Consider the following 14,866-nt stretch of genomic DNA (forward strand, 5'->3'; position numbering starts at 1 on the left):
AGTTGGTGACGATGCCGTGCTCGATGGGGTACTTCAGGGTCAGGATGCCCCTCTTGCTCTGCGCCTCGTCGCCCACATAGCTGTCCTTCTGCCCCATGCCCACCATCACGCCCTACAAGCAGCCCGCGGTCAACAATGCGCACAGCCCCACCGACCCCCCCAACCCCCCGCCTTCCCCCAGCCCTCGCACCCCCGCCCCACACACACACCTGGTGCCGGGGGCGGCCCACGATGGACGGGAACACGGCGCGGGGCGCGTCGTCCCCGGCGAATCCCGCCTTGCACATGCCGGAGCCATTGTCGATCACGAGCGCTGCGATTTCCTCTTCCATCTTGGGGTGTTCTGCGGGACGGTCGCACCGTCACCCCACCGCCAACCCCCACCATGCAAACCCCCCCCCCCCCCGCCGCCGCCCATGGCTCCGTCCGCCGCCATTCGAATCTCCCGCGCCGTGACGTCACGCGCGACCGCAGCCAATCACAACGCGTCCCGCCCCACCCCAACGGCCCTCAGAGCGGGCGCGGCCAACGCGCGCTGGGACCGGAGGGGGGGAAATGGAAGGGGGGGGAATGGCTGGGGGTGAGGCCCTATGGGGCGCTGCGCAGCGCTGAGCCCCCCCCACCCCCACCGCGCTCCCCTCCCGCACACCCCGCGGCATCGCGCGCACTGCCTCAGCCGCCGCCGGCCCCGAGGAGGGGGGCGCGGGGCCGTACCTGTGCGGGGAGGCTGCGCCCGGTGCTGAAGAGAGCGGTGACGCTGCGCGCGGTCCGCTGCCGCCGGCGGAGTGAGACCGTCCCGCTGCCAGCCCCACGCTTTTATACCCAGGGGGCGGCAGCCCCTCCCACCCGGCCGAGAACATCGCCATATATGGAGATCTTTCAGAAACACGCGCTCCCATTGGCTAGTCCGCACCCGGCCACGTGGGGAGACTTGCCGGCTCGTCCCCGCCCCGAGAACCCCGGAATCTGCATGGGGCAAAGCGTGGGGTGGGGGTGGGGGGCAAAGCGGGGGGCGGCCGCCCCGGCCCGGCCCAGCGCCCCACGGCGGTGCCCCCCCCGGTACCGTGGGGTTCGGGGTGCGGAGGGGTGCGGGGCGGCTCCCGGTGCGATGCTGGGATCCACAGGGGGGGGGCACTTAGAGGTGCTCCCCTCGGTAGGGTACACTTGAGTGTAGGGGACCCTATGGGTGACAGCCGTATGGGTGACAACCCGTGTAGGGGACGCCCCGCATCGGGGGCACTTGTATAGGGGACGTTTCGAATAGGGGACACTGTGTGGGGTGGGCACCATGTGTAGGGGATGCCGGTATAGGGGTGCCTGGCATAGGGGACATCCCATACACATGACACCCCCTATAGGGGACAGCTGTCACCCCACACGGGTGACACAGGCCTTGCTGCAGGGCACGTGGTGCTTCGTGCCCCAAAACACAGCGTCTCCCATCACTGCTATGGGGCCAACCCCGCCGTGCTGTGCCCATACTGTGCCATAGCAGGGGCCTGGGGGTGGGCAGGAGCCTGGGGCGTGTGGGCCATCATGGAGCAACAACAGGCTGTGTTGGAGCCCCGTGGATCATACTGGTGTCCTGTGGACCGTACTGATGTCCCAGGAGCCATATTGGTGTCCCCAGCACCATGCTGGAGCCCCGTAGACCACACTGCAGTTCAATGGACCACGGACCCTGTTGGAGCCCCACGGTCCATATGGTGCCCCATGAGCCATGCTGGTGCCAATGGACTGTACTGGTGCCTCACTGTCCGTGTTGGAGCCCTAGGAACTGCCTTGGAACCCATCAGATTGCACTGGTACCCCACAGACCACACCAGTGCCCATGGTTTGATATAATTGCCCATGTCACAGCCCCATGGGCCATGATGCTGCCTCACAGTCCACACTAGAGCCCGGCAGATTATATTGGAGCCCTGTAGAGCACACTGGAGCCCAATGGCCCGTACTGGATCTCCATGGCCATGTTGGGTGCCCGGTCCATGCAGACACAGTGGCACTTTCCACGCACTGCCCATGCTCCCCATGGCATCTCCTGGTGATTCCCAGCACCGCTCAGCCCCACACAGCTCCGGCACCACCCGTGGGCCACAGCGGTGCCATTGGGGCAGAGGATGGGGATGGAGCGCCGAGAGGTGCCGGGGGGCAGCGGGAGGGGCTGGGGGTCCCGTGTCCCCACGTAGGGCAGCGTCCCAGCCGTGGGCTGATGTCCCCGGGGCGGGCGGGGCCGCAGGTACCGCGGCACGGCTATATTAGGGCACATCGGGACGGTGGCACGGCCGCACCCCGCACCGAAACCGCCTCCGCGGGGACTTTCGCTCGGGGAGGGGGGAGCGGGGAGGAGGAAGAGGAGGAGGAGGAGGAAGCGCACGTCGTTCTCCTTCCTCCTCCTCTCCCCCCCCTCTTCCTTCGGGTGAAGGTCCCCGCGGTGCTGATGCGGTGCGGTGCCCCCCCCCCCCCGCGCGCACAGCTCTGTCGTCGTGGTGACGGTGACAGCCCACCCCATCCCCCCCCCGCCGTTGTCACGGGGACGGCGGGGCGTTGCGCAATGTGCCGTCCCCCCCCCCCCCCCCCCCCATCCCTGGACCCCCTCCCTCCCATCAAGCCCAAACACGGGGGGGGGGGGAAACAACGGGGTGGAGCAGGACACCCCCAATGCCGACACCAGCCCTGTATTTGGGGAGGGGTGGCATCTGTGTGTGTCAATGCGGCTCTCAGCTCTCGCACCGCACACCTCCAGCAGCACCGTAGGATGTCCCCTTCACTGTCCCCCACCTCCCTCTGCAGGACCCTGACCCACTTAGCCACCCCCCCCCCAGTCAGAAAGCCAAGCCGTATCCATTTCGGTGGGGGTCAGTTTCAGCACGCCATGCAGCTCGTGTAACGCAGCACTGGGGGCCGCCGTGCCCGCCCCCCCTTCCTCTCCCAGGCACGGTAAAGAGAGAGCCATGAAAAAGTCATGAGGCAAACAATCCCCGGGACCTATTTTCGGGAACAATAACTCGCTGCCGCCACGCTGACACCGGAGCTGGAGGGGAAGGAGGCAGTGAGAGCACAGAGCCGGGCGCTGGGGACCGGGTGTGACCGCTTATGGGACACCACCCATCCCCACGGACCTCTGTGCTCTCATAGGGCAGCACCCAAAACCATGGGATTGGGGTGAGCTCAGCCCAAGTGTCCCCAGCAGCGTCCTTGTGGCTGGGGGATACATGGCACCATAGGATGCCATCCATCATGCCAACACATGGCACTGTGACACCCAACACATGGCACCACGATGCCCAACACATGGCGCTGGAGGTCCCCATGCTGCAGTACCCAAAACATGGCACTGTGGTGCTCAACACATGGCACCAGTGGTCCCTGTCTTGTGATGCCCGACACATGGCGCTGTGATGCTCAACACACGGCACTGGATGTCCCCATATCGTGATGCCCAGCACACGGCACTGGAGGATCTAATTCCACAGTGCCCAACACATGGCCCTGCAATGCCCAAAACACAGCAACGAAGGTTCCCATCCCACAGTGCCCAACGCATGACACCACGATGCCCAACACGGCCCCGTCGCTCCCCAGGGCCCAACACATGGCAAGATGCTGATGACGAAGCCCAATGCTCAGCTCTGTCCCATCAGAGACACAGGGCTGCGTGACCCCGAGCCACAGCCATGGGGGGGGGGGGGGAATTGGGGCCGTAGGACAGATGGAGGCCAAGGGCCCCAAAGCAGGATAAAGGGTTTAAACTAATCAAAATGCCTGGCTAATTGTAAGGCGCTTAGGGGCTGGCCGGGAGGCGGCGCGCCGGGAGGTGACCCGCTGCTGAATCAGAGAGGCCGGTAACCTTAGCCTGCAGGGAACGGATCCGTGCGCCCAGATCGGGTTCCCACCCAAGTTTTCCACCCGCGGCTCCGCGGTGGGACGCCGAGATCTGGAGCTGTGCACACACGGGGCTGCCCGGTGCTGGGCGTCGAGCCGCTGTGGGGCTGTAGGGCGTGGGGCAGTAGGTTACCCGGCAGCAATCTGGCCGGGCTCCGTAATCCCACCTGCCCCTAATTGGGCGTCCCCCCCCCCCCGCCTCGCCGTGCTGTGCCGTGCCGAGCTGTGCCACGGGGCCATTGCGGCAGCGGCGCCCGGCAGCGCAGACGTCCCCGCAGCCCCCTGGGGCCGCCCCCCCCCCCGGCAGAGGCGGAAGATGCCAACGAATGGGATCCACCAGGTCCTGAAGATCCAATTCGGGCTGATCAACTGCGAGAGCCGCTACCTGACGGCGGAGAGCTTCGGCTACAAGGTGAACGCCTCGGCACCCAGCCTGAAGCGCAAGCAGATATGGACGCTGGAGCAGGACGAGGCCGACAGCTCCGTCGTCTTCCTCAAGAGCCACCTGGGCCGCTACCTGGGGGCCGACAAGGACGGGCAGGTGCACTGCGAGGCCGAGCAGCCGGGCCGCGATGAGCGCTTCAGCATCATCACGCAGTCGGACGGGCGCTGGGCGCTGCAGTCGGCGCCGCACCGGCGTTTCTTCGGCGGCCGCGAGGACCGGCTGTCCTGCTTCGCTCCCAGCGTCACCGAGGGCGAGCTGTGGACCGTGCACCTGGCCATGCACCCGCAGGCCAACCTGCTGAGCGTCAGCCGCCGCCGCTACGCGCACCTGAGCGCCCACGAGGACGAGATCGCCACCGACAGCAACCTGCCCTGGGGGGTGGACGCGCTCATCACGCTCTGCTTCCAGGACAAGAAGTACAGCCTGCGCACGGCCGACGAGCGCTACCTGCGCTGCGATGGGATCCTGGTGCCCGAGCCCGGCGCCCGCACCGGCTACACGCTGGAGTTCAAGGCGGGTAAGCTGGCCTTCAAGGACTGCGATGGGAAGTACCTGGCGCCCACCGGGCCCACCGGAACGCTCAAATCCGGGCGCAGCTCCAAGCCGGGCAAGGACGAACTCTTCGATCTGGAGGAAAGTCACCCCCAGGTGGTTTTCACGGCGGCCAACGGCAGATTCGTCTCCATCCGGCAGGGTAAGGGCACGGTGTGAAGCCGGGGGGTGGTCAGCCCAGAGTGCAGGCTCTCTGTGAGAGCACCAAGAGGAGACCCTACAAAAACAGCCCCAGCTTTGGGGACGGGCACCTGGTGGACCCTGGGGATCGCTCAGCCCAAAGCAGCCCCAGCCCCGGAGGTCTCCGTGAGAGCGCTCTGCATGGAGAGGAGACTCTATAAAAACAGCCCCTGCCTGGGGTCGGTGTGTGACCACAGCCCCACTGTTGGCAGTGTGGGTTGCTCAGAGGCTGCCCTTGGACTGTGTGGCCCATTTGGGACTGGCAGTGGGTCTGTGCAGCACTGCAAGTGTGCATAAACGTGTGTGTGCAAGGCTCTGCGTGGTGCACTGCAGCGCATGCGTGCTTCGGTGCAGGTCATGCATGTGTGATGCTGTGAGCGTGAGTTCAGGCACACAGCTGCATGCAACCTGTGTGTGTGTGTGCACGTGTTTGCAGGCGCACAGCTGTGCAGCCCGTACCTGTGTGCAAGCAAGGCTCTTTGCAGCACTGTGCATTCGCCTGCATGTCACTCTGCATGTGTGCAAGGCTGAGTTTGGTGTATGAATGGAGTGCATGCCAGGTGCTGGGAGCGTGCATGTTTGCACACACAGTGCTCACAACCAAAGCTGGCACACAGCGCCGTGCCATGGCCCCAGCTGCCCTGCTGTCCCCGTGGCACTGGGGACGTTTGTGCCAAGCTCCTTAGGGCGGTGTGGGATATAAATAGGGGCCTGTGCAGGGCTGTGCTGCTCAGATGGGCACACCACAATCAGATTAAGGGCCCAATTAGCACGATTGTTCCGGAGGGATTTACCCTGGGAGGGGCCAGGGGGACGACGACACGACACACCCCACACGTGGCCCTGTGCTGATGTCCCTTGCCACCCGCAGGCGTCAACGTGTCGGCCAACCAGGATGAGGAGCTGAACCACGAGACCTTCCAGCTGCAGATCGACCGTGACACCAAGAAGTGCAGCCTGCACACCAATGCTGGCAGCTACTGGACCCTGGTGGCCCACGGGGGCATCCAGGCCGTGGCTACTGAAGTGTGAGTGCAGCAGGGCTGGGGGGGAGGCGGGGAGGGTGGGCTGGGGGTGCGGGCGGCCCAGTGACACCGCTGTGCTGTCACCCAGTGCTGCCAACACCATGTTTGACATCGAGTGGCGCGGGCGGCGTGTGGCCCTGCGTGCCAGCAACGGCCGCTACGTGTGCACCAAGAGGAACGGGCAGCTGGCAGCCGTCAGCGATGCTGTGGGTGAGTGCAGAACTGGGGCTGGAGGTGGGGGTTGATGGGGACGTCAGCCCCGCTCAGCCCCGTCCCCGTTGCAGGGGAGGACGAGGAGTTCACCCTGAAGCTGATCAACCGGCCCATGCTGGTGCTGCGGGGCGAGCACGGCTTCGTCTGCTACCACCGCGGCTCCAATCTGCTCGACTCCAACCGCTCCGTCTACGACGTCTTCCACGTGGGCTTCAGCGACGGTGCCTACCAGATCCGAGGTGCGTGGCGGTGCGGGGGGGATGCGGGGCTGCTCGTGGCCCCGCTGACGGCCCCGCGCCCTCTGCAGGTCAGGGGGGAAAGTTCTGGTACGTGGCGAGCAGCGGGGCGGTCTGCAGCGACGGGGACCTGTCCGAGGATTTCTTCTTCGAGTTTCGGGAGCGCGGGCGCGTCGCCATCAAAGGGAAGAACGGGCGGTACCTGCGTGGGGACCCGGCCGGCACCCTGCGGGCTGACAGCGAGTCGGTGCTGCGGGCCACGCTCTGGGAGTACTGAGCCCGGGGACGGGGGGACCCGGTGGCACCGATGGCGGCAGCCGCGTCCCCGACCCTCCCCAACTCACGTCATTAAAGTGCGTCTGGATTGCAGCAAGGCACGGCCTTTTCCTCCGCGGCCAGGGCACGGTGGGTCAGGATCTGGCATTCATCCCCTCCCCGCGGCCCCATAACCCCGAATGGACAGCGTGGACACCGCGCAGAAGGGCACAGGGGATGGCAGCAACGGGGATGCCACGCGCCGGGGACAGAGCAGCTCTGCGCTCGCTGTACCACGGGGTGGCAGAGTGCCGCAGTGCCCCTCCGGGTGCCCGCGGGGATAGGGGTGCCGTGGGGGTTTGGGGAGGGGGCTGCAGCCCCTCAGGTGGTGCGCGTGGGGCTGGGGAGATTCATGGTGATGGCGGTGGGGGTCCCCCAGGAGCAGGCACGGAGATGAAAAGGAAAAGAGAGGCGCAGTCGCTGAGCGGCACGATCGTTTTCATGGCAGACGACAGATTTACAGACACCGGAGCAGTGCGGGGAAAGACCGAGCCCCCAAAACACGCTGCACCGCCACAGAGATACGAGATCATTTATAGAAACAACGGGGGAGCGGAAAACCCCCTCCCCTGCCCAGCAGAAAACGGGGCTCCCCCGGGCACCCTGGCACAGCACCCTGTTTGTCCTGATCCTGAAAGGCAAGGCGGCACGGGGGCGCAGCCCACAGCGGGGACGGAGCCACGCTACCGCGGCCGCAACGCCCCACGAGGCTGCACAGCACCGGGCGGCAGCGCAGCGCCGGGCCAGCCCAGGAGCCCCGCTCTGCCGCCAGGCGGCTTTCGGGGCGCACGGCCCCTCCGTGCTGCCGACAACACGACCACGACACATTCACACACACAGACCACCGCCTCGGCCGCCGGCCCTCCTGCCGGGCACGTTGCCCCTCCTTGGGACCGTCCCCGTTCCCCGGGGCGCGCTGGCTGGTCCGCTGCTCACAGCAGGACCAGGCTGGGGTTACGCAGCTGCTGGTAGATATGCAGGAGCTTCTCCGTGCCCTCCTCGGTCAGGGGCGGGTGGTCGCGCAAGGACCGCGCCTCTTTCAGCAGCGCCTGCGGGAGGAAAGAGGAGGAGCGGGGCGAGGGTCGCGGCCGTGAGGAGGGGCCCGTAGGGGGGGGCTGGGGGCACGGCGGGCTCACGGCTCACCTCGTGGTTGGTCTGGATCTGGCGCAGGTACTGCATGCGGAGGTCAGGGGGCCCCGAGCCCTGCGCTGCCTGCTCCAGCACCAGCGCCTGAGGGGAGCAGAGCTCTGCTGCAGGGGACTTGGGGAGGGAGCGGTGGTCCCACTCCTCATCCCTGCGTGGCACCGGGCTGTGCCAAGTACGGCTGCCACACAGTGGTGCCTGAAAAACCATCCCACAGAGTCCGTCGGGGTCCAGGGCAGCACTCAGGGATGTGCCCCGCAGCTCCATACCTGGATGCGGCGGATGACGGCATGGTGCATCCTGCACATGTGGGCCAGGGACGGGCTCTCCATCAGGATCTCCACCGCCTGGATGGGGCCGGCCGGGCTGAGGTCATTCATGGCCACCTGAGAGAGCAGCAAGGCCTCACTGCAATCCTCGCAGGGTTGGGGAAGGGCTGCCCCAGTTCCCCCCACCCCAAGGGCAGTAGGGCTGGGATGGTGACTCCATGCTGGGCCCAAAGACGGCTGCCATTTCCTCCATCCCTGCTCCATGCACAGCCCTCACTGCTCTCCAGACCAGTACAAGTTTGAGGTCGACCTGCTGCCCGCTCCCCAGCGAGACGCGGGCTGCCAGCGTGGTGGATTTAATCCGGCAGGCTTAGCCCAAGCAGAATTAACGCTGTCGCTAATCACATTGGCAATATTAGCGCTCTCAAGTGTGAACCAACCTGAACCAGGTCACTGCCAGCACGCAGGCGGCTGGGCCCCTCGCCGGAGGGTTAGCCGACCGTGGCAGGAGAGCTGTGCTGCAATTACTGCTTTTCCTTTGCACTTAGAGGGGGATTTTCACATTAGAAGGGGAAAAGCTGCAGTCGGTCGGATTTACACCCAGAACCCAGCCACGTTTTCCCTTCTGCAGGCTCAGCACGGAGCGGCAGCCCAAAGGAGCCTTGAGAAAGTCCTGGGAAGGGTGGAGGGGCCCCAGCGGCACGGAGCGTGGGACCAGGGGGTGACAGGCAGGCCACGTGTCATGCTGCTCCTCAGTGGGTGAGGAACAGAGCTCTGCGGGGCAGGACAGGCAGTTCCTCTGCAGGGCTAACCCCTTCCTTGCCTCTCGGATGATCAGCTGCACCTCTCCTCCATCCGGAGCCACACCGCACACCGAGGTCACCTCCCCACTGCTCAGCGCCGTGGCTGCAGCGTTCTCAGCCAGCAGCCAGCGCAGCGTGGCGCAGCTCAGCGAGACGTCTGGGGCTGAGAGGAGAGAAAGCGGAGCGCATTATGTCTCTGCACAACCTCCCCATGGCAGGGCCATGTGAGCAGGTGGAACGGTGCACGCCTGGCTCTGCCCATGTGCAGTTGCTGCGATGCCAGATTGAATCCAGGCTTGGGAACATTCCCCTCCAGGCCGTCACACTGCTGGAGTGGCAAAGTGGGGGCCTGGAACCCTCCTCCCTCACCCCGGGAAGGGGATGGTGACACAGGACAGCTCTCCTAGGTCACTCCCAAGGACCTGCTCGGCACAGACCCCCTGCAGGCAGCACCCACCTGAGCTGGAGGCTTTCAGCGCGTTCTTCAGCAGCTCTGAGGACACTCTGATGGACGCTGCTGAGGGTGGCACGCTGCCCTCTCCTGTGGCACATGGCTGCTTGCTGGCTGTCCCTGCCTCGGGCTCAGGCTGCTCCTTGGATGCCCTCAGGAAGGTCTCCACAGGATCCTGGGGCGCAGGCAGCGAAGCCACTTTGGAGGAGGGGTCCGGCCTGGGGGGGCTGCTCTCAAAGTGCAGGCACTGCAGCATGTCAATGGTGCATTCGCTGAGGGGCAGGCAGATGCCCTCTCTGTCTGGGGACAGGATGGGCGAATCGTCCGGGAGGAGATCATCCAGGGCTTCGGGTGAGTCAGAGCCACTGCCCAGGATATCACGTAAACTGTAGTAGAGGGCACAGGAGATGGTCAGAGGCAGATCCAGCTTGGTGTCTGTGGTCGAGCCAAGGGGCAGCGTCAGCTCCCGCTTGGTCCCAGGTTGGAGCTGGTCGATGGGGAAGGTGAAGGTGGTGGCCGAATCCACAGACTCCTCCTCTAAGGCACAGGGGCTGGCCAGGAGCTGAACACACAGGGTCCAGCCCTGCTCCAGGCTGTACTCGCTGCAGTTCTCCAGCAGGCAGGAGATGGTGACGGTGTCACGGAGCAGGAGGCAGCTCCAGTTGGCAGTGACGGTGCAGGCAATGGGCTTCTGGCCCTCCTGGCTGGACAGCAGAGCTGCGCTCACGTTCATCACCTGGTTGAGGCTGGCCAGGGCACGGTTCTTTTGGTCCACTGCCTTCTTCAGGAAGGAAACTCTGGAAGGACAAAGCGCAGAGCTCGAAAGCAGGAGGGCCAGCAGTGGGGACAGTGGGTCTGCAAACGGGGTTAGCAGACAAACCCCAATCAGCTGAGTGGACCCTGAGTGCGACCCGCCGGCCAGCCCTGGGCTGCAGCTCCCAGCGATGACAAGCTGCAGATGGGTGGGCTACAAGCCCTGCTCACAGCTTTGGGAATCCCCCACCGGAGGGGGAACCTCCTCCCCAAGCACAGATGGCCGCAGAGGGCTGAGCAAGCACTGCCCTGCCCTGCCTGTGACAGGCCTGGCAGGTGCTGAGGGGTGTCTGGGCACGCTGGCACTGTGCCTTGCCCTCCTTCTGTCACCAAAGCTGCAAGCAGCAGCGTGCCTGCACAGAGCAGCAGGCAGGGCTGCCAGCAAACTATTTTTATGCCACTGAGGCTGGGGGCTTCCCTTCCACCTGCTCTGGGAAAGGAAACATCGGAGGTGGCACTGCAAGAGGCCTTATGAGCCATGCAGGAGCTGGTACACCTCTAGGTACCTACACCCCACGGCTCACACAGGGCCAGCAGCAGCACAGCAGCCCTGCCCTTACCTCTCTGAGGTGTTGCCTATCCCGGACAGCAGTGCCTTAATCCTCCGGCCAGCCTCGGCAGGCGTCAGCTCCACATCAGCATCCTCGGGGCTGCATAAGCCACAGGTCATGAGGCGGCCTTTGGCAGACAGGGCCAGCAGCTCTGATTCACCTGTGGGGCAGCACAGGGCACTGAGGGGTGCTCAGCCCGTCGGCACACTGAACAGCAAGAGCTTACAAAAAGGAGAGGGTCAACAAGAAAGGATGAAGGACGGAGCCCGACGCAGACCACCACAAGGTGTGTGGACGCACGCAGCTGGGCAGCTCTCCTGCCCCCATCCACCCCAAGACCCAGCGCACACCCCGCGGTCAGCGGTACCTTCTGATGCCCTCGAGGACAGGGAGAGGGCCACGACGCTACAGATACTTAAGCTGGCTGGGGACAGGACGGGCGGCAGGACGCCGCCGCAGCTCTCCGTGTCCTCAGGGTCAGAGGCCTCGCTGACCCAGTCCAGGTCGACGGCGGAGATGTCCGAGTGCGTGCTGTAGTACATGCGGCTGCCGCTGCCGCAGGCGGCGCAGAGGATGGGCCCACGCAGGTAGTACTCCCTGAGCTCCGGCACCGTTGTCTCATCCCTCTGGTCTGCCTTGACGGCCACCATCTTGCCGTAGTGCCCCACGGCCACCACGCAGTCACAGCCGGCGTCGCCAAACAGCGGATCGTCCTCGGCGTCATCTTCCTCCTCCTCCTCCTCCTCCGCCGCCCGCCGCTCCGTCCGCAGCGCCCCGATGAAGACGATGGGCTCTTCCAAGTGGTGGAGGATCTTCACGGGGGGGTCCTGCCCGGAGACGTCGTGGCAGCCATCGGCGGGCGGCGAGCTGAGAGCCTTCAGTGGCACAGAGCAGAGCTGTCCGTCCGGGAAGCCGCACAGGATCATCGGGGACTCCAGCATGGCGGCGTCGATCCCAAAGAGCAAGCTGAAGAGGGGCTCTTCCAGCACGAAGCCCCCCGAGCACCACGGCCCCTCCGCGCTGCCCGCCGTGCCCGGGGAGGAGGCGCAGCACAGCACGGGCAGGAAGCGGGACGGAGCGCCATCTCCCTCCTCGGGGGGCGCGGGGCCGGGGCAGAAGCCCACCTCGCTGACCTGCCGGTAGGGGGCGCTGTCCTGCTCGGGGCGCGGCAGCTCGTGCAGCTTCATCCACCATTTGCCGTGGGCCTGGGACAGGGTGATGACGAAGTTGTTGAGCAGAGTGAACATGCAGAGGCTGGAGTCTGGGAAGATGCAGGCGTCTGAGTCCACGGGGAAGACGCCGGAAGGGCAATTGCTTTCTTGGCCGTCGCCATCCGTCTGCTCCATTAACCTTCAAGCAAACAGGCAAAGGCTCACAGCCAAGGCTCGGGGCGAAGCCAGCGCTTCTCTTGGCTGCCTCATCCCCCGGCCCTCAGACCAAGCTCCCCACAGCAGGGCAGGAGCAGCGGCCCAGAGAAAGCCGAGGGCCAAACCCCGAGCTGTACAATGCACTTGTATGCCCTGTGCCATCACCACACCTGCTCTGCTGGTCCAGGGACACGCAGTAGATGCCGCTGTGGGCGCAGAGGATGTACAGCTGTCTTGTCAGGGGCAGCAGCTCCACATGCCACACCTGGTCGGGGCACCTGTACACAGCCTGGGTGGAGAAAGGGAAGGGTTATGGTCCCACTGAGCCCACAGGAGGTGCCAAGGAACCCCGGTGCCCATGCAGCTAGACAGAGAGGCGCACTGTTGGGTAAAGAGGGAGCAGCTTGCTGAGCAGTGCTTCCCCCTGGGCAGCCCCAAAGAAACTGGGAACGAAAGCAGTGATTTCTTGCAGAGGAACATGGTGAGCAGTTCCAGGAATTGGGCTGTCACCAGGCAGTGCTGCAGCTGGCACTGCGCTCGGGTTCATGAGGCTGCGGTGCTGCTCCTGTCCGGGCAGCGGCTGTGCATGGTGGGTGGGAGGGAAAAGGGAGGGAAATGGCAACCTGAAAGCCCATACATGATCTACTTTCCTGAGAAGGAACGCAGTGTAGGAGGCAAATCCTGATATTACAGTGATGGCTTTCTTAGAAATGATAATAAGGACAAATTAAAAAAAGAAGCTGTGTATAACTCAACACGACGACTGCTGTTAGTCACAGCGGAGACAACAGCGAAATCCTTTGTAGATGAGAAAAGAAAGGGACTTTGCTTTGTTCAGCGTTCGCCTTGCAGGGCCCGGGGGGGCTCAGGCAGCAGCACCCCACTGCCCCAAAGCATCCCACCCCCTCTCATTGACACAGCCTGGGATGGAGGAGCCCGGGGGGGTCCCAAGGTCTCCCCACTTCCTATCCTGGCAGCAAGGACCACTCACCTTCAGCACCTTGCCCTCTTGGTCGTAGATGTAGACGAACTCGCTGCCATTGCAGAGGTAGATCTCGCTCTCGTGGCACAGCACGCGGGGTTTGCCGGCCACCAGCCCCCCCACCGGGCAGCAGAAGCCAGCCAGGTAATCCACCCGGTGCCCCACCTGTGCCATGGTGCCTGGGGCATGGGGATGGTGCTCAGCACAGAGAGGGGAGGGGGGAACAGGGACAAACCCCAAGGCCACAGCCAGCCCCCCTGGAACAGAGACCAGCTCGGCACTCTCCAGCTCACCCCACAGCCCCCCCGGCCCCAAACCCCCACAGACCAACCCCAGGCCTCACATTTTCATTCCTTGTCCTAAGCCCCCCCCAGCCCCACATCCCCCACCCCCAGCCCCCCCACCTCACCCTGCACACCCCTGGCCCCAAATCCCCCCGCTCCATCCCCATCCCCATCACACACCCCGCAGCACCCCCAACCCCACACCACCCTCACCCCAAGCTTCCCCCCCAGCCCCACACCCCCCACCCATCACCTCACCCTGCAGCACCCCCGACCCCGAATCTCCCACATCCCCCCCAATAACCCCACCCCCATCCCCACCGCAGCCTTCTCTGCCCCAAATCCTCTCCCCAGACCCTCACCCCTTACCCCCAGCCCCAAATCTTCCTCCCAACGGGAACCCCGATCCCCACCCTACAACCCTCCCCATCCCCACACCCCCTAACCCCTCCCCCACCCTCCACCCCCCGCTGCGTCCCGGAGGGGCTGCGGGTACCGGGCCGGGGGGCGCGGGCGGCTCCGCTTTACGGCTGCGCGGCGGCCGCCGCAATGGGGCGGAGATTTTGCGACAGCGGCCGTAAAGCGCCGATGGGCGGACTCCCCATTGCGGGGTGGGGAGGTGGTTCGGTCCCACCCTCCCGATGTCCGGGCTGGGGGTCAGGGATCAGGCGGCAGCGCTGTGGGTGTGAGGCTTTATTAGCGATGCGGTGGGGCTCAGGGTGAGCTGTGGTGCTACTTCAGGGCTGGTTGGGGCAATCCCCGGCGGCGCGGGCCTGGCCCGGGGGCAGTGCGGGACCCGGGAGCGGTGCGGGGCCCGGGGCTGCGGCTCAGTTGATCCACGAACGCTTCCACCTCAACGAAGCGCCCCGAGAGCCGCCCCAGCTGCTCCTTGAGGGCGCTGAAGTCCTCGTACAGTTCATCCAGCGCCCCCGACAGGGCGCGGATCCTGTGCCGGGAGCGGAATGAGGGCTCCGGCTGCCCCAGGAGCCCCCCGCAGCCCCCCGGCCCCGCTCCCGCCCGCCGCTCACCGGCCGTAGTCGGGCAGCACGGTGTGGTGGTGGAACAGCAGGAGGTTCCGCAGCTGCGAGGTGATGGCGAACCTCCAGTTGTCCAAGACGAGCGTCAGGTTGGCGCAGCCCCGCGTCGCCCGCCCGGCTGTGGGGATGGGATGGATGGGATGGGGCAGGACAGCCCCCAGCCCGGCTGCAGGCTGTGCGCCCGTTGCGGTGGCCGTGCCGTGGAGGGTCCCCAACGTTACCGTCCGCTCGCTCGTCCCACGCCGTCGGCTGGCGCTTCAGCTTGGCCGCACCGCCCAGAGCCGCGAGGAGCAGGAGGGGGAGAAGCCGCGCCAT

The 14,866-nt window shown here is 65.5% G+C and overlaps 3 protein-coding genes across 5 annotated transcripts in view; 1 reads left to right on the forward strand and 2 right to left on the reverse strand.

Moving 5' to 3' along the window:
* ACTG1 (actin gamma 1) overlaps window positions 1–820 on the reverse strand; it is a 2,463-nt gene extending 1,643 nt beyond the window's left edge. The window contains 3 exon segments of the mRNA XM_048965525.1: window positions 4–112; window positions 210–343; window positions 715–820. Coding sequence (XP_048821482.1) covers window positions 4–112; window positions 210–332 — 232 coding nt within the window. The 5' untranslated portion in view covers window positions 333–343; window positions 715–820.
* A 3,381-nt stretch (window positions 821–4,201) lies between these two features.
* On the forward strand, window positions 4,202–6,828 carry FSCN2 (fascin actin-bundling protein 2, retinal). The gene is made up of 5 exons (XM_048965135.1): window positions 4,202–5,024; window positions 5,934–6,090; window positions 6,176–6,297; window positions 6,372–6,539; window positions 6,608–6,828. Exons 1-5 carry the CDS (start codon window positions 4,202–4,204, stop codon window positions 6,811–6,813), a joined length of 1,476 nt encoding a protein of 491 aa, XP_048821092.1. The 3' UTR covers window positions 6,814–6,828.
* A 444-nt stretch (window positions 6,829–7,272) lies between these two features.
* FAAP100 (FA core complex associated protein 100) lies at window positions 7,273–14,115 on the reverse strand. 3 transcript variants are annotated; one of them, XM_048965016.1, is made up of 10 exons: window positions 14,011–14,115; window positions 13,240–13,409; window positions 12,419–12,537; window positions 11,249–12,231; window positions 10,891–11,041; window positions 9,524–10,314; window positions 9,087–9,229; window positions 8,264–8,380; window positions 7,995–8,081; window positions 7,273–7,900 (listed from the first exon to the last, which is right to left on the reverse strand). In XM_048965016.1, the coding sequence occupies exons 2-10, from the start codon at window positions 13,402–13,404 to the stop codon at window positions 7,784–7,786; spliced, it is 2,673 nt and encodes an 890-aa protein (XP_048820973.1). In that variant the 5' UTR covers window positions 13,405–13,409; window positions 14,011–14,115; the 3' UTR covers window positions 7,273–7,783. The 3 variants fall into 3 exon arrangements, 2 of the variants coding, with proteins under 2 accessions (XP_048820973.1, XP_048820974.1); XM_048965017.1 differs by lacking the exon at window positions 14,011–14,115 and having other exon boundaries at window positions 9,087–9,223; window positions 13,240–13,591; XR_007380451.1 differs by lacking the exons at window positions 7,273–7,900; window positions 7,995–8,081; window positions 14,011–14,115 and having other exon boundaries at window positions 8,286–8,380; window positions 8,704–9,229; window positions 13,240–13,593.
* Window positions 14,116–14,866: the final 751 nt, after the last annotated feature.

This window comes from Lagopus muta, chromosome 18, assembly GCF_023343835.1.
Source record: "Lagopus muta isolate bLagMut1 chromosome 18, bLagMut1 primary, whole genome shotgun sequence".
Taxonomy (NCBI): domain Eukaryota; kingdom Metazoa; phylum Chordata; class Aves; order Galliformes; family Phasianidae; genus Lagopus; species Lagopus muta.

What these genes read in the sequence shown, in the direction of transcription:
- FSCN2 (XM_048965135.1), top strand. Translation starts at nt 4,202, where the DNA reads ATGCCAACGAATGGGATCCACCAGGTCCTGAAGATCCAATTCGGGCTG. An exon ending in CAGGCCGTGGCTACTGAAGT is followed by an intron (nt 6,091 to 6,175) that starts GTGAGTGCAGCA and finishes GCTGTCACCCAG; the next exon opens with TGCTGCCAACACCATGTTTG. An exon ending in CGGTGCCTACCAGATCCGAG is followed by an intron (nt 6,540 to 6,607) that starts GTGCGTGGCGGT and finishes CGCCCTCTGCAG; the next exon opens with GTCAGGGGGGAAAGTTCTGG.
- FAAP100 (XM_048965016.1), bottom strand. Translation starts at nt 13,404, where the DNA reads ATGGCACAGGTGGGGCACCGGGTGGATTACCTGGCTGGCTTCTGCTGC. An exon ending in GCTGAAAGCCTCCAGCTCAG is followed by an intron (nt 9,230 to 9,523) that starts GTGGGTGCTGCC and finishes CTCTCCTCTCAG; the next exon opens with CCCCAGACGTCTCGCTGAGC. An exon ending in CCGTCATCCGCCGCATCCAG is followed by an intron (nt 8,082 to 8,263) that starts GTATGGAGCTGC and finishes TGCTCCCCTCAG; the next exon opens with GCGCTGGTGCTGGAGCAGGC.